We start from the raw sequence: 18,677 nt of genomic DNA on the forward strand, positions 1-18,677 counted from the left end.
CATATTTTTATATTGTGTGATTGATTTTATATAACGCACGAGGAGTGCGGCTCACGCGCCTGTCCTCGACGCCTGCAGCCTCGGCTCATGCAGTAGACATTGTCGAGTGCTGCACAATGCTTCGCTTGTGCGGGCTCGCGGCGGCGGCTCGCGCCCCACATTAGACATCAACGCGCTGCGCGCGCTGGTGGTGCAGCCTGCGATCCATACACGTAGCTTTACGTGTATATGCGTTGAAGCGGTATACTGTCATCTTGCTCGTTAAGTATTGTGTGAGGAGCTAGCGGCCCAGTGCTCCCTCAGGTTGCGCTGGTTCGAGGGGCACCACACAGTAAGCAAATGCACAGTTAGAGCGGGGCGGGCGCGGGGACGGCCGGGCGGGCGGCGCGGGCGCATAGCTTTCGGCGCACAAATAAACAAACCAGTTCCTTCGCCCCCCGCCCCGCTCTATCTATATCCCCCGCCCCCGCCCCGCACACACCTGCAGCCTCCATGCCGGCGTGCCCGTTTAATGCACGAAATGAACTTTTGGTACATACCTCAGGTACATATAATATATCCGCTGTAGGATATGTTCTCGTCGATCATGTTGATGCACGCGTGCTGCACAATGCTATCATGTTTCAGGTGTCGCTGTGACCTTAGGCGCGTGTCAATATGTTGGAGTACATTTCAGAGCTTTCTGCAAAACATTATCGAGGTCGGTTGCCGAATGCTCAGAAACTAACATTTCTAGTTCAAAAGTAGGTGTCGCTCGTGCCTGCAGGGCGCGGAGTGCGGGGCGCGGGTGGGGCGCGGAGTGCGGGGCGGGTGGGGCGCGGGGGGCGGCCGGCGGGCGCGGCAGTACGCGGGTGTACGCGAGCGCGAGTGGTCGCCGTTTTGCGCTAGGAGCGGCGCGGCCGCGGAGTGTGATGCGAGCGCGCCGCCCGCCATGGCCACGCTCGGCCTCTCCAAGGTGTTCATTCTCGACAAGTACTTCACTGAGCTGCAGCGGTTCTGGGAGACGGAGAAGAAGCTGCAAGGTGAGCGCGTCCCCCCCCCCCGCCCCGCCCCGCACGCTGCGCCCGCGCGCGCCTCGGGACTGTGATGATTATTACTTTTTGTGTCGTGTTCGGCGCTCGAAAGCTCCGAGTGCGAGTTAGTGTGCGTGCGTCTGTGTGTGTGTGCGAGTGTCTGTCGGTGAATGTGTCGAATTGGTTTGGAGGTGTTAGAGAGCCGACGCGCGGTGCGCTCGATGTTATCACTTGACGCGAAGCTGTGTGCTGTGTCTGCGGCGATGCAGGCACAAAGGGTCACGTAATGGCAGGCGGTGCAGGGCGCCGCTACCTGCGCATTGTTATCGCTCCACTGTGCACACCCCCACCCCGCCCCGCCCCGCACCACACCACACCCTCTCCGCACCCCTGAAGGCTTTTCTCGACATCCCTAACGCGATAGCTTTGACTCTATTGAAACCTTTACTTCATTTTTAGTGGATGTTTTAATATCTGGAGTAAGTATTGTGTGGGGCCGCTAGTTGTGATTCCAATTCAACGAGGCATTAGCGCAGGTCGTATTGCCGAACTGAGGATAAATATCTTTTGTAGGCATTCACCGATGCCGCATGGTCTATTTCGAATTTTCTTAAAAGTCAAGTTTACCTTAATTTTTCCTCTTGTCACATCCTATTGTTGATGTTTTTTTTACTATAAGCAACTGACATGTGAAGCTAACTCATAATCGCACGGTTGTAATGTCAATGATGAGAGAATAGCCTGAGATAGTCTATCGGCGGAGTGCCCGGCGCAGGGGACATTCAATGCGTTAAACATTGTGCAACTACAACGCTCCATCAGGCTCCCAGTCAGAAACTGCAAACAGTAACGACGAATAAAGAGCAATGTCACTTCGTATAAACGATCACAAATCACATTACATGCCAGACTCATTCATAAATATTGCATATGCGATATATAGAGAAATGATAACTTGAGGTCCGCCTGTAACAAAGCTGTACAATGTACGGCCGGCACCGGCGCGCGGCTCGCCCGGGCGGACGCTGCTGCAGCGCCCCGCGAGACTTCCGACGGTTTCATTCAAATCCGACGTGTTTAACACAACTCCGTCCAAACAGGGCCACGATTCTACTAATTTTACTTAAGCGACATACGATTCACATCCGACTGAGATCTAATCACGACGACACATTACAGTTGAAGCGTATGAGGCATTCAACGTTTTCTGTCGTTTAATAATGAATCATTGTAATATGCTCGTAGAGCAAACTACCGTATAGACCAAAATCACCAAAATGGCAGACCAATCACAAACCAATCGAATGTTGTTGGAATACGATTGGTCTTTTATTAGTAGCAGAATGCCCGCTAAGATTAAAACTGCTATTGCAATTCAATTTCTATTCAATGTTGATATTATTAACTTAGGAGAATCGGGTCCCAGTACTGCGCCGGGATCGTTCGAAAGAGATACATAAAAGGCCTACGACGGAACACGACGGTTTTTAGTCAGTGCCTAACCGTCTTACCACAAAAAGTTTTAAACGTCAGTTTATGCCTTGTCTAAAAAAATGTCAAATTATGACGTTGACATAAGGTTCATTTTGCAGCCAAAATTTTATTAGACAAGTGTAAAACAGGGTTTAAAGTTTTTGTAGTAAGGCCCTAAGAGTCTGACACTCGCTCACCGCGGGAGGGGGCATTTGATGAATTTTGACGTCGTTAAAACTGCGCAGTTTGGTTGTCTCTAATGTCTCTGAGTTTGTTGGTAATCGGTAAAGTTTCTGGATAGCTAGCGCCTTATTATTATTATCGAAATAATATTTAGATTTCACCTTCTATAATTCATGTGCTTCTTAATGTAACGATTTTCGTAATAGAAACGTCGTCGGAATGTCATTCTGGAGAATTCACGTCTTTGTCTTAATCACCAATTATTTTAAAATAAACTAACTACTTACTAACTATTCAACGAATGTTACTGAAGTTTGGCAAGATCGTTGAGGACACTCCCATGGTCCACGTGGGTGCGTGGAATGCGGGGACGTGAATGTCCCCTTGCCCCTTGAAACCGACACCAAACGTTTAGTTTAGATTAAAAACTAGTTAGTTACCGAACACGAGGTAAAACATACCGTCGCTGAGTTCCCTCCACTTCCCCTCGAGTCCACAGTCAGGCTGCTCTACACCTTCACTGTTGTAGTGTTAGACAACATCTAAGTGACAAGTTTTTAACCTATGCATGCCTACAATTTTAGAGAATTCCTGTCGATTTCTCAGGGCCATCATCAGATCCTGGACCTGATGACAGTGGGTGCAATGACAGTTTCAAACAAATAACGAATTGTTTAAATTGGCGATTAAAGGATGGTCAAATACGTGAACAATCATTATAAAAACAAAAAAGAATACAAAAAATCCGCATTGGGAACCTCCTCCTTCTTGGGAAGTCGGTTAAATACACGTAAGCTTTGAATCAAACCGTTAGTTAGACGGTAGCGGGGGCGCTTGGCAGTGCGCGGAGCCCTTCGGGTACGTGAAGTAGCTAGAGATGCCACTTAGGAACACTCAGTGTGTGACAGCTCACAGCGGAGCCGCCGCAACTCCACTGACAGACTTCAGTAACGTGTGAGTATGTAGGACAGGTGCTACCTAGCCTAGCTCTCACAGACGAGAGAACCCATCTTGCGGAAGAGTTCTTTGCTGTACCTGATAGCTTCCATTTTAATTTATATACATTCTGGGACATGGGTTCTTGCTGTTTTCGTATATACTTTGGGAAATGAGATACTTGACCCCAGTAGAACATTATTAAAAAATGTCATAGCTGATATAAGAATAAACGAGAAACAGTTGTCCTAGTTCAATAGACGTGACGACAGGGCTAAAGAATAATGCTTCTATTTAGTTTTCCGCAAAATTTCAAGTGTTAGTTTACCGGCATTCCTCTCCTCGGTTCACGGTACTGATACATTAACCAGAAAGATATTGTCGTCTTCTGCACTGGTTGATGTTGAATGAAGTACCGTGTTTGACCGATGCGCTGGATGCCTGGAAAATGGCTACTCCCAATACGGATTTGCCCGGCAACCGCTGCTCTCAGAGACAATGGGACGGGCCGCTCTGTAGCACTATACGGAATAATCTATTAAATACGTGTAATAGTGCTGCTAAGCGTGCCCGTTTGTTGGCTGTGGGAGAGTGGGAGTCGGGCCTCTGGTTACAGGCGATCCCGTCATCTAGCATAGGCACTATGCTGGATGACACAACGTTCCGCATCGCTACATGCTTACGGTTAGGCGCTCCCTGTGTTGCTCCGCATCGCTGCCATTGCGGTGAAGCCGTCGACAGCCTCGGGCACCACGGTCTGTCGTGCTGCAGAAGTGCTGGTCGTATTGCACGGCATGCCAGCATTAACGACATTATCCGTCGTGCTCTTTCCACCGCCGGCGTGCCAGCCGTGTTAGAGCCTAATGGACTGGTACGTGACGATGGAAAGAGGCCAGATGGTATGACGTTGTTGCCATGGAAGTTGGGTAGGCCCTTGGTGTGGGATGCAACGTGCGTCGACACCCTGGCGCCATCGCATCTTCCCTGCACGGCAGGTCATGCTGCAGCCGCACTGCTGCTTCTGCAGAGACCACCAAGCGGCGCGGCGCAAGTATAGTAACCTTATTGGGAACTATACTTTTGAGCCGTTTGGGGTCGAAACGCTCGGACCATGGGGCCCGAGTTCGCGGTTACTTTATAAGGACATCGCGAAAAGGCTTGTCGACGCTTCGCGTGACCAGAGGGCTGGCTTATTCTTCGGACAAAGAATTAGCATTGCCATTCAACGTGGCAATGCAGCCAGTCTTCTGGGCACGTTTCCGGAGGACAGTGATGCGGAGGAATACTTCGACGCCTGATCGATGCTCTTTTATATTTTATGTTTATATATATTTTGTATATAGTATTTTATTTTTAGTTTTGTATAAAGATAAGTAGTTTAAGTTTGTATATATGTATAGTGTGTACATTGTAGAAATAGATTATAAAAATAAATAAAACAAAGTATTTGCTTCAAGATTAGAAAATATATATCACGTTTTGGATAATGGATTTTAGATTGTCAAAAAATATTGGGCACGTATTTTTTATGTTAACACACAAAACATTATCTATCAAATATAAGCAAACACAATAGTTTCACATTGTATGATGCATAAACTTAACACCGTATGTATCATTTCAAGATAGGAAGGTCAGTTACCGAGTTTGACGTGAGGAGGGAATACTCACCGACCGCCGAGTCTATTCCACGAACGGTCGAGAATCCATGCCTTCATCGATGGTCAAACTTAAATAAGTCATCTGATTTTGTAAGGACAACAATGTTGCACCTTAAGAGCCAACAGTCAACATTCTAAAATAACAGTTTGAGCTGCAAAATGTAGCCACATAAACAAAAAAACGTGTCTGTTCGCGACACAGTAACAAGCAACATCGCGTCGGCACCGAGCGGCCCGCACCGGGCGCGCACCGGGCGCGGCGCCGGGCGCGCGGCGTGCTCGCTGCTGCTGAATGCTAACTGTGAAGAGTTTGACTCGCAATTACAATGAGGTCGTTACTCACGCGACCCACCAGCGCTGTGCATGTCGATGCGCGCTCACCTCTCACATGTTCAGCTGTTACAATAATCACATCAAGTCCAAAGGGAGTCACTTAAGTGGCCGCTTATAAAGAGTCAATTTACAATATTGAAAATCTTAAAGCACAGTAGTTATATACCTCATCAGCTTTCCCTTCATAATCATCATATCAGTCTACATAATGTACGTATGTATCTTTGTAAAAAACTCGGCAAGCCTGACTAGCACTTGGACGATAATATTAAATAACCGATTCGTTTTTATTATTCAAAAAGTTTCCAAGTATTTATGTCATTTGCAACATAGATCACAATAGAGACTAGTGAGGTAAGCAGTCAGCACGAAGTCCCGCGTGGCGCTGTGCAGCTCTCAGTCCTGGCAGCCGCGGTGCCGCGTCACGTGCGGTGCCGTTACTGCCGCGACGTGCGCGTGTGTGCGTGCGCGCTACACCTGTGCACGCGTCCGGTGCTACTATCGCCGGCGGGAGGCGCACGCGCACGCAGCCCTGTTTTTGTCCGCGACGAGCTATGCACTCACTGTCACTCTATTACATAGCATTCTTATTAGATTGATACTTCATATTAGAGAATGCCGACAGAGAAATACCGCGGATTGCTTCTAGGTCCATGTAAAGCCGATGATTGTTTGTATGTGTACGCGCGCGTAATACTTTGCGCCTGCGCCGAATATTCAACTCACCGTACCGAAATTGTAAGGTGTATTATACTAAACATTTCAAAAGATAGTATAATGTTCTGCGTTTTCGTAACCACCTAAACTTGGTCGGGTTACCACTGTCATTCATTTCCTAATGACTTCTCGTATCTTCGACTAATCGTATTATCTCATTAATTATCCAATGTACTGAGCTGAAATTTTACTGACATACACCTGATCTATATAACTAATTATTGAGATAACATTCAGTTCATATTTCCAATCCTGTGGCCAAATAACACCGCGCGCATCAAGACCGTGCTCGTGAAAAACTGAATATCATCATAACTTGTTAAATACTTACAGGATACTTATGAAACTTCATAGACATTTGAAGGCAGTTACAAGCTTTAAAATAACGTTTAAAGTAAGTCTTTAGACTTCTTATTGAGGGTGCTGGAACCAATTGAAACGTTTTTCCATTTAATGAAATAACCTTTAAGATATGCATTATTTTGGTTTTATTATTGCCGAACAAATTTAAACTAATTCCTAGGAAGTCATGTACAAAATTTGATAAGAATCCGAACCATTTCAAAGATCTAGCAAAACCGAAAACTTAAAAAACAAAACTAAGACTATTAGACTCAATGGCTCGTCTTTATTGATAGTGAGCCAGTTTAAATATTTAGGCCATTTGGTAACATCTACTCTGAAAGACGATGCAGACATAGAACGGGAGCGAAGGCCGCTGTCGGTCAGAGCGAACATGGTGATCCGTAGGTTTGCTCGGTGCTCAGCGGAGGTTAAGATAACTCTTTTCAGAGCATACTGTACCACGCTGTACGCCTGCGGACTGTGGACCGACTACACGCAAAAATCGTACAGTGCCCTTCGTGTTCAGTTCAATAACGCGTTTAGGATGCTGTTGGGGCTTCCACGCTACTGTAGCGCATCGAGTATGTTTGCGGTTGCTCGTGTGGATTGCTTCCACACAGTTATGCGCAAGAGAAGCACATCGTTGGTGAGGCGGGTGCGGGGGAGCGCTAACAGCATGCTGGCCACGCTTGCTGATAGACTCGATTGCTCTGTTGTAAATCACTGTTGTGGGCGGCATGTGACGAGTTAGGCCATGGTCTGACCGCCGCGTGTGGCTTGCAGTGGAGGTTTGCAGCAGAGCAATCAGTACCTAGTAACTGTGTTTTTTGACGTCTAATAATTTAATTTAAACTAATAATGTAATTTAATATTTTGTGTTTAAATGTTGAATTAGGTGTATTGTGTAATTTGTGAATGTTTAAAATGTGACTGTGTAAATGGATTTTTTGTATATGAGTCTATGTTACTTGAAATAAATGAATAATTAAAATTTAAATTAAATTAAAACGTTACCCCAGCAAAATCTCGAATAACTTCGCAACCGAAGAAAGAACAAATACAAAATATGGCACAACATTTACTTTATCTAGCTAGACAACTAATTTTATAAGTAATAGGTATTTATTTAAATATTCCCATCAGAAAGAAAAAGGTCTGGCTGGGGTAACGTTACGCCAGCAGGAAATGTTTTTGTGAAATAATTAAAAAACTACAAGCGCAACAAATTTAAAAATGTGCGCAGCCGCACAACTAATTATCTATAAGATTAAAATGACCATTTTCGACTTCGATTGGTTTGCGATTGGTTTGCTATTTTGGTGATTTTTGTCTATACGGTAGTTTGCTGTACAATCATATTGCAATCGTAAATCATTTGCAGACAAAATGATTTATTATTGAATGACAGAAAAGGATAAAAACGTTTATTTCAAAGAAAAAATAGCGGAATGCCACATACGCTTCAATCGTAATCGAGTCGGGATTGGATCGCAATCAAATGTGAATCGAATGTTGACCTACTTGACTTGCGCGCTCCGCCATCGCGTTCGGTCTTGAGCTTCGCGCTTTATTTCGCTCCACGTTCTGCCCATAGTCGCCGCCTCTGCAATGATCGTCCGCCGCCAGGATTGTTTAGGGCGGCCACTTTTCCGCTTCCCTTGGGGATTCCAGTCTAGGGCTTGCCTCGGGATGTGATCGGGGTCCCTTCGGAGCGTGTGGCCGATCCAGTTCCACTTGCGGCGTTTGATCTGCTTGTCGATCGGTGTCTCCCCGCAGCGTTCCCACAGTTCTATGTTGGAGATTTTCTCGGGCCAGTATATACCGAGAATACGACGAAGGCAGCGATTGACGAAGACCTGGAGCTTACGCGAGATGTCTTTTGTGGCCTTCCACGTTTCGCATCCGTACAGCAATACGGTTTTGACATTGGACTGGAATATTTTGAGCTTAAATCTCCTGGTCAGCTTCCGAGATTGCCACACAGGACGGAGCTGTGCGAACAATCGAATGTTGCTTAAGTAAAATTAGGAGAATCAGGCCCCAGGATAATAAAATATGCAGAGTAAGTAATATGCAAAAAATATGCGGTTAAATTACAAACTTACTTCAGTAATTATTTTGTAAAAACAAAAGCCGTACGGCCAATCAAGTTATTTTTCCTATGTAGTTCAAAAGTTAGAGGTAGGAGCGCTTTGTTTTTAACTTTTTCCCAAATTAATATGTACATTATTTTAATAAGGTATATAAAAATTAATTATCTAAAATAAATAAATAAATTGAATAAAAATAATAATCACACGACAATAGAATAGAAATAATCTGAGCGCTGGCCACTGGGAGCGTACCCAAGAGGCTGCGCCTGACCTACCTGCGTTAGGACATCTCGGCTCATCTGTCCTTACCCCGAGGTATTGGCGCATTTAACGTTACACCTTGTATATGAACATATATATTGTATGTGACTGCATCTGCGCCGCAAGAGAATCATTCTGCTGTGGTGTTTCATAACCGTTTATAAATTGCTTCAGCATAACAGATTTCTCTCGAGAATAAAGATTTTTGATCCGCAAACTGGTTGGTGAGTCAGTGGCGCACGGTTGTTAGGATTCCTTTGTCAAAGTACTTTCATTGGCGTCGCGTGGCTGTGGCGGAGCCGAGTCCCACGCGCCGCTCGCCGCGCGTGTCACGGCGACATTCCTGCGCAAGCCTCCACATGCCACGCTTATGGCCGGCTAGGGTTACCGATCGCAGTAATAGTACGCTTTGTTCTTTCGATTTACTTGCTTTATATGAAAATGTTAACTATCTTATAGTAGTAATTTTTCTTAGCTTCGATGAAAAAAATAGTTCCAATAGTAAAGGCTCTGTTAGAACATGAAAGGCAGTGCAGAGCTTCATTCTGTCAGCCCTGGGTCGGTCGCAGGTAGCGCGTGCTAACGCGAGTGTTTTTGCGGTCGGCGGAGCGCACTCTCGCTGCGGCTGCCTGTGCTGACTACATACCTCTACATATAGCAGCATTAGGCTTCTGTTATGTACTAATCTAAGGTGATCAACACCAGCAAGCAATTGTATGTTATACGTGTTAATTGTACGTATAGTGAATTTATTGCCGTCTGTCAATGATGAGTGACCGACTGTGCAGCTCAGCGTAGCACGAGGCGCTGAGCACGAGCCACGTCGCACATTCCGGCGCGCGCTGCTCAAAGTGAAACTGTGGAGCGCCGCGCATGCGCCGTGCGCGCTGCGGTTTTTGCGCAGCGCTATGCAGTAATGACACGGTCATACGGCCGAGCTACTGGGCGACAGCTGCGGATTTATCTACAGATTTCTCTTTTGTAATAATACAAATCTAAGTTCGCAAAAACTACAAATTGATCTTGTTTACAATCCAGATGCTGCATATAAAAAACTTCAAATTGGACACTTAAGGTCTATCAAAATCGACTTCCCAAAACACTAAAAAGCCGAAAAATAACAAATTTTAGGTGCATCGGCCTAGAAGTCGGTGTCTAATCAAGGATGTGCCTAAGTTAATTTTGCCACCGACTTCTAGGCCGATGCACCTAAAATTAGTTATTTTTTGGCTTTTTAGTGTTTTGGGAAGTCGGTTTAATTTTTTTGTATAAAAGTTTTTTTATTTAGGTACAGCTTTTCAGAGATACAAATAGCTGTCACTATCCATATAAGTAGAAAGTCCTCATCAATACAAATATATTAAGCCCAAATACGAGGTATTTTACATATTCAGTTGTCGAGAGCCCTCGACCTTTTCTGGTCTTCATCATCAGGTCAGCTTCAAACCTTCACTGTTGAATAGTGCTTTCAGGCATACATCTGAGTGTCAACTTTTTACCCTATGTTTGCCTACAACTTTCGAAGGTTGCTCTCGATTTCTCAGGGTTCCCATCATCAGATCCTGATCTGATGACTATGGGACCATCTGGCAGCTATTCCGCGTCGAACAAAAAAAGAATCACGTAAATCGGTCAATAAACCTCGGCGTAATCGATGTACATACATAGAATAAAAAAAAAAAAACATACCGGCCGAATTGAGAACCTCCTCCTTTTTGGGAAGTCGGTTAAAAAAGTAGGCGCGGCGTCGTGAATGACAAAAGCGAATACTGCACCAAATGACATGTATAGCTTATCTCACCAGTACCGCGTTAACGATGCACGGCGCACTTACAATGCGGTAGTGGGGCGCGACATTTTCGCTTAGACGAACAGTAGCACTAGATATTATGTTCATCATGATATTTGGTATCATGTAAGGTGTGCGTCACGCCAGCAGGCAGCACGCCTACTACAAAGTGTTGCTTGTTTTCCGGTTTGACAGGTTGAAAGTTGATTCATTTTTGTGGCGTTTTTCCGGTTGTCGGCGCGTCACCGCCCGGGCCGGCTCGGGCGCTCAGCGGTCACACTGAGCTGCTTCACCGCGCCGTTCGCGTGGATATGACACGCTCACTTTAGCGTTAGTGCTATGGCGCCATTGTATACATTTGTTGAATGTACCCGCGTCAATTACAGCTATAACAAACTGAACATGAAGCATGTTACAGGTTTGTTGTTCAACCTCTGGGTGATTATATCATGATCACATACACAAACATATTATTAAAAAGACATAAAATATGGAAAACCGTAGCACGCAATTGAATTGCTGTCGTGTGGCTATCTGCATACTTCACTAACTTGAGGGACAATCATATTGAAACGTGAACAGTGAACATGGAGGATAGCGCGGACGGGCGGGGTGCTGCGCTTGCGTCGCTGCGCTGAGCTCTGCTGGGAGCTGCGAGGAGTGCAGTGAAAGGGCCCCCCGTGCCCCCGCTCCTCGGCACGCCGCTTGCGATCCTACTACATTATATGGTCACTTTGTTCACTGATTATAATTATGATTATTTTTAATTATCGTAAAAGACATATCTCTTTATTAAAAAGGGAGTCCGATCGTTTTCACTCTGTTTTGTGAATAAGCCGGCACTCATAATAACAGAATTAATAAAAAATAATGAAACATCACCATTCTCTAAAGTGTTCTTTCAGGGTGCTTTGTATCATTCCATCTCCACCAGCCTGCATCCTTCTCTATAAAACCTAAACCTTTAGGATCTCGATGATTGAGTAATGCTTCACACGGCAGCTCCTTTTTTTAATCATAATCATAAATCATTTATTTTGCTTGAAATATGGTTTTACATAAGGTGTTAACAATTATGTAAGTTGTAGTGTACAAAACATATTTCACCCGTATTACGGGTATGCAAAATATGGTTCTTTAATTAAAGCTAATGGAATTATACAATTATCTGTTAAATTAATATATTAATCAATTAAATTAATTTTTAAATTAAATTATTGGTTATAAAAACAAAATTATTTGTTTCAGAAACACGTAGATTTTGTTTCTGAAACAGTGTTTATAAACAATTGTTTCTCAGTGAATACATGGCTTTACAACCTCTCAGGACTGTATTACTAACATCATAAACTACAACTTTTGTTCTATGACTTTCTATAAAACATAATACATTTGCCAAAAACAAACCTACTAGATTTCATTGTTCTATCTAACAAATTTCAACTCTATTTTGCTACCCCCCACCATTTCTTCACCAACTAATGGCCCGATCGAGACCAATCGAGCGATTAGTCGACCTTAGAGTGTGTGGACGAGTCGAGCGAGATTATCACACATTACAATGAATTCGTTTGGTGTATGTAGAGGGTTTGCACTTTAGAATGAATGCAAGATCTTTACCTACCCACGCCTCCCGCGCACTATTCTCGTACCTAGTCATACTTTTGAATTGGTAACAAGTCAAATAAAAAAAATATCGTCTTCTTCACGTACTGTGTGCCTCGGTGGACGACCACTATCCCTGACGGCATGCCGGAATTGCCCGTAATCTCGTAACCGCTGTGTGGCGGCTAGCATTGTTACTCAGCGAGGTGTAGGGATGTTTGGGAATCGTATGGCGTATTGGCGACAGGCTTCCGAAACATTGTCATCACACCTAGCAAGCATTCGCACCATTTCCGTATACTCGACATTTGAATATCGATACGCCATACTGTAAAGATAATTACGTTCCCACAACCGAATTTCGCTACATAGACACGTATGACGCGACATAAAAACGACTGACGGCCGCTCGTAAATAGGTCAAGTTCAAACGCTCCCCCGCCGCCGCCCGCGCCCCGCTCCCCTCCGCTGTCTTTTATACTACTGTTTACCTAACTAGCGCTTTCTTTTGCTTCCCATAGACTTCGTAAATTTTAGATCGTACACTTGAAATATTTAAATTTTTGTGTGAAAATTTTGATGAACTAAAATCTGAGAATTATTAAAAGTCGTAGAACAAAAGTTTTAGTTTATGATATTAGTGATATGGTCCTGAGAGGTTGTTAGTGTGTTACCTATAACCCTGTATATATACAAAAATTCTACGTAACTTGAGGTAATACTTAGTTTTTGTTTCATCGAAATCGATTCACTCTATCAAAAGATATGATTAATTTAGTGAATTCAAGAAGTAAAATATTACGACACGCAATCTGTTTACTTTTGAAAATTTGAAAACTGTACATTTGAATGTTGTACTTATATTAGGTGATCGACATTATCAATCTTTACAAAAAATAAAGCAAAATGCCACGTTATTAGCGAGTGCATTTTCAGGGGTTATTTTATTCAGCTGCGGGAAGTTCTCTCGGGGCGCGGTATGGGAGGCACATAGTGAGGCGGTGTTTGTGTTGCAGACGCGTCGTCGTCCAACGAGGCCGTGCACCTGCAGCGGCGCCTGCTGTGCCTGAGCTCGGACCTGGTGTCCCTGCGCAACCACCTGCTGGTGGGCGCGGGCGGCGCGGGGCCCGGCGCGGCCGCGGGCCGGCGGGGCCGGGCGCGGGCCCGGCGCGCAGCCCGCCGTGCCGCGCGCGCCGCACCTGCTGCCGCCGCCCGTGGCGCAGCCGCCCGCGCCGCCGCACCACCCGCTGCCGCCGCCGCCAGGTGCGCGTGTGCTGCTACATTGTCACTGCCTTATCTACTCTTGTATACTCATTACTATTGGACATGCCTTTGCTTTACATGCAAAACTGAAAATCAGACAGCAAAACATTTGATGGGCGTGGTCCGCTGGCAAAACTCCGAACAGGGATCTCGCATATGGGCCACTTGAGAGTGCGGGGAGAGCATGCACGAGTGTCTGCTGATGTCCGGTTGTTTGTCGACAGAGAGCCGCTGGCCGCAGCCGAAGCCGGCGGGCGGCGCGGGCGCGGCGGGCGCGGACGTGGAGGACCTCATCCACCTGCGCGGGCCGCTCACCGAGGACGCCGTGGTGCGCGCGCTGCAGGCTCGCTTCTACCACAACAAGTTCTACGTGAGTCACGCCCGCAGCATTGCCGGCTGCCTTCACTAGTTAGGATGCTATGTCGGTCTGCCGAGCATGTGACATACACAGGCAAGACAGTCGCGACATGATGTGCATAATGCGAGCAAAGAGCGAGCGATGCCTGGCATCGACGAAGTGTACGAGGTGTGGTGCGCGTGTTGCAGACGATGATCGGGCCGATCCTGGTGGCAGTGAACCCCTACACGGACGCGTGCAACGCGCTCACGCTGCGGGCGGCGCGGGCGCAGCGCCCCGAGCTGGCGCGGCTCGTGCAGGACGCCGTGCGACACCAAGCCGACACCGGCTACCCACAGGCCATCATCCTCTCAGGTTCACATCGCTTTCACAAAGGATTTCAACCTAGATGTAGACTCGTTCAATTTATATATCTTCTTTTATGTGTTACATATAGAAATATACAAAAAGTTGTAACGAATAATCAAAAGTCAGCAATAGGACAGTACGCAACTAAGGTAAACGAATGACGTTACAGGCGTGTCGGGGTCGGGCAAGACGTACGCGTCCATGGTGCTGCTGCGGCGGCTGTTCGACGTGGCGGGCGGCGGGCCCGAGACCGACGCCTTCAAGCACCTCGCCGCCGCCTTCACCGTGCTGCGCGCGCTCGGCACCGCCGCCACGCCCGCCAACACGCACTCCAGCCGCATCGTAAGCGCCGCCCCACCGCCCCAGCCCCACCCGCCCCGCCCGCCCCGCCTCACGCGCGTCTGTCCGCAGGGCCACTTCATCGAGGTGCAGGTGACGGACGGCGCGCTGTACCGCACCAAGATCCACTGCTACTTCCTGGACCAGACGCGCGTGGTGCGGCCGCCGCCCGCCGAGCGCAACTACCACATCTTCTACCAGCTGCTGGCGGGGCTCACGCCCGACGAGCGCGCGCAGCTGCACCTGGAGGGCTACTCGCCGCAGGACCTCAGGTGCCTCACTAGGACTATTGCTTTCTACTGAAGTTGAAGTTCTCAGTGAACTACATACACTCTTTAATTAAACCAACAGCTGTTTACTCTGAATTTTCACATGAAATTTTCAAAGTAAAACAACTGTACATAAAAGTAAAACGGACATTTATGTAGTCGGTGAAATTAATCTGGCCACTATGGCAGCGCATATACGCACGTATACAGACAAAATTAAATCATCACAAATATATTTTTGCTATATGATGGGACACCTGGAAATTTAACCTGGATTGGAATGATGGGACACCTTATACGTCACGACGATTTTATCAAAAACATCGTGGAAGGGAAGATCGAAAGAAAGAGAGGAAGGGGTCGTCCAAGGTATAGCTACATCAAGCAAATTAAAGAATAGGTGAAGGTTGTGACGCATAAGGAAGTTCAGGAGTTGGCGCTAGATAGGTGTAAATGGAAGGAGCTGCACCGACAAGAGCTGAGCTCTTAATTATATTTTAGCTATAAAAAAATTTTGAAAAATGTTGACTCGATCGATCGGATAGGTACCTCGCGTCGGCGCAACACCGACGGCCGGAACCGGAGGACGCTGCGCGGTTCCACGCGTGGAAGACATGTCTCGTCATCCTCGGCATTCCGTTCCTGGACGTGGTGCGCGTGCTGGCGGCCGTGCTGCTGCTGGGCAACGTGCAGTTCGCGGAGGGCGGCGACGGCGCGGCCGAGCCCGCCAGCGAGGCGGAGCTGGCGGCGGCCGCGGCGCTGCTGGGCGTGGCGGCGCCGGCGCTGCTGCGCGGGCTGGTGTCGCGCGCGGCCCGCGGGCGGCCGGCGCGGGCGCCCGCCACGGCGCCCGCCGCCGCCGCCGCGCGCGACGCGCTGGCCAAGGCGCTGTACTGCCGCACCGTGGCCACCATCGTGCGGCGCGCCAACTCGCTCAAGCGGCTGGGCTCGACGCTGGGCACGCTGTCGTCGGACTCCAACGAGTCGGTGCACCAGGACGCGGCGTCGCGGCGCGCGTCGTCGGCGGGCGGCAGCGGCGGCGGCCGCGGCCGGGCCGGCGCCCGCTCCATGGCGGCGCTCAACGACGCCGTGCGCCACGCCACGGACGGCTTCGTGGGCATCCTGGACATGTTCGGGTTCGAGGACGCGGCGCCGAGCCGGCTGGAGCAGCTGTGCGCCAACCTGTGCGCGGAGACGATGCAGCACTTCTACAACACGCACGTGTTCAAGTCGTCGGCGGAGTCGTGCCGCGAGGAGGGCGTGGCCTGCGCGCTGGAGGTGGACTACGTGGACAACGTGCCGTGCATCGACCTGGTGTCGTCGCTGCGCGGCGGCCTGCTGGCGGCGCTGGACGCCGAGTGCGCGGCGCGGGGCTCGCCCGACCAGTACGTCGCCAGGATCAAGGCCGCGCACAGGTACGCCTCGACCCGGCCCGCTTCCTTACCTCGATTTATTACGAATGCGCTTTTAAAGCATGTTTATTGTTTTAGAGGGCACCCTAGACTGGCGGAGGCGCGGCCGCCGCACCCGCGTCGGTTCGCGGTGCGGCACTACGCGGGCGAGGTGTCGTACGACGCCGCAGACTTCCTCGAGGCCAACCGCGACGCCGTGCCCGACGACCTGCTCGCAGCCTTCGACAGCAGAACCTGCGAGTTTGGTTTCGCAACACATCTATTTGGTGCCGAACTTAAGGTTGTTATTGAATATTCAATCAGCCGTTACTCCCATAAAATAGCAGCAATCAATCTTATCGAGGTCATTTCTCCTTTGCAAGAATAAACAAGTCTCAACTCTATCGGTCTAACTCGTGACGTTGCACGGAATACAACGACTCCTCACTTTGAGAAGGAAACGAGGCTCGAATAAGACGGAGCAGTGTCTCGTCCTTTTTAAATCATATAAATAAGCTTGTATTAGGTACAAATTCCTGACAGTTGTATTTTCCTAAGAATGATTCGATGTCAAGAGTTATTATCTTGCGGTCAGGCTCTGGCGGCGCAGGGCGGGCCGACGGGCGGGCAGTTCCGCGCGTCGCCCACGGTGGCGGCGGCGCTGGACGCGGCGGCGGCCAGCACGCTGACGCAGGACTTCCACACGCGCCTCGACAACCTGCTGCGCACGCTGGTGCACGCGCGGCCCCACTTCGTGCGCTGCCTGCGCGCCAACAGCACCGAGACGCCCATGCTGTTCGAGCGGCCCACCGTCGCCCGCCAGGTGCGCGCGCTGCAGATCCTCGAGACCGCGCAGCTCATGGCCAGCGGCTACCCGCACCGCATGCGCTTCCGCGCCTTCAGCGGCCGCTACCGCGCGCTGTGGCGGCGCGGCGCCGAGCGCGAGTCGGGCGCCGCCTGCGCCGCCGTGCTGCGCGCCGTGCAGGCCGCCGCCGCGCCGCCCGCCCGCCTCGCCCGCCGCCGTGCGCTGGGCGCTCGGCAAGCGCCACGTGTTCCTCAGCGAGGGCATGCGCCAGGTCAGTGCCGCCCGCGCGCCCGGCCCGCCCGCGTGGCCTCCTACTCACCGTCGCCGACGTCCGCAGGTGCTGGAGCGCATGCGGCGAGCGCGGCGCCAGGCCGCCGAGTGCATCCAGGCGGCGTGGCGGCGGCACCGCGCGCGGGCCAGCCGCGCCGCGCAGCCCGCGCTGGCGCCCGCGCGGCCGCGGCCCGCGCCCATCGCCGGCACGCCGCCGCCGGAGCCGGGCGAGGCGGGCGACCCGCGCTGGTGAAGCGCACGTGCTCGCTGTTCGGGCTGGACCTGGAGCGGCCGCCGCCGCTGCCGCCGTCGCGCGCGTACACCGTGGCGGGCGGCGTGAAGCTGGGCTACCCGCAGCAGCGCGTGGTGGGCGCGGACTGGGGCGCGGGCGCGGCGCGGCTGCGCGCGGGCGAGGCGGTGCTGGTGCTGGGCGCGGCGCGGCGCGGGCACGTGGCGGTGCAGGCGGCGGGCCGCACGCTCAGCGTGCCGCACGCCGTGCTGGCGCCGGCGCGGGCCCGCCCGCCGCCGCCGCCCGCGCCCGCGCCGCCCGACGCGCTCGCCTGACCCCGCACACTGTATATACTAGTCTTAAGTATTTATGGTCGCCGTTTCGTCTTACGGAGACGTTCGCTTGTATGATTATAGATGTAGGTAAGGATGCTAGTGACGGCAAATTTTCCGACCGATCCCACAGTATTAGTACCTATATATGTACGGGGCGATCATTAAATTTTTTTAATAATGCAGTTTAAATGGTCACTAAAACTCATTTCGTCCTAACATTTATCAAAAACGTACAAGTTCTGTGCCATAGTAACGCTGGGCAACTAATGATCAACTAAACACTGGGAAACTTTTAACTCTCGGATAAAAGTCGTTCGCCACGTTAAATAACAACATAGATGTAACGTGTGTGTCGTCCGGCGGCGCACAGCTTGAATAGTTACCTACATCTCTACCTGCATAGTATACACGAGTGGTATCCGTCAGTGAGCTATCGCTAGCCGGCTGTAGCTCGGGCGGGAGGGACAGACAGTTGCCGGCTGTAGCTCGGGCGGGAGGGACAGACAGTTGCCGGCTGTAGCTCGGGCGGGAGGGACAGACAGTTGCCGGCTGTAGCTCGGGCGGGAGGGACAGACAGTTGCCGGCTGTAGCTCGGGCGGGAGGGACAGACAGTTGCCGGCTGTAGCTCGGGCGGGAGGGACAGACAGTTGCCGGTTGTAGCTCG

At 49.7% G+C, this 18,677-nt stretch overlaps 1 protein-coding gene across 1 annotated transcript; it reads left to right on the forward strand.

The window, feature by feature from the left end:
- The first annotated feature begins 826 nt into the window (after positions 1-826).
- On the forward strand, positions 827-18,155 carry Dachs (dachs). The gene is given in 13 exon segments (XM_049850603.2): positions 827-1,022; positions 13,426-13,529; positions 13,531-13,672; positions 13,897-14,042; positions 14,219-14,384; positions 14,548-14,720; positions 14,790-14,989; positions 15,532-16,398; positions 16,474-16,675; positions 16,970-17,376; positions 17,378-17,450; positions 17,517-17,691; positions 17,694-18,155. Coding segments are annotated over 13 exon segments (3,066 nt in total). The 5' UTR covers positions 827-931; the 3' UTR covers positions 18,014-18,155.
- The last annotated feature ends 522 nt before the right edge of the window (positions 18,156-18,677 follow it).

Source organism: Helicoverpa armigera, chromosome 11, assembly GCF_030705265.1.
Source record: "Helicoverpa armigera isolate CAAS_96S chromosome 11, ASM3070526v1, whole genome shotgun sequence".
Lineage (NCBI taxonomy): Eukaryota > Metazoa > Arthropoda > Insecta > Lepidoptera > Noctuidae > Helicoverpa > Helicoverpa armigera.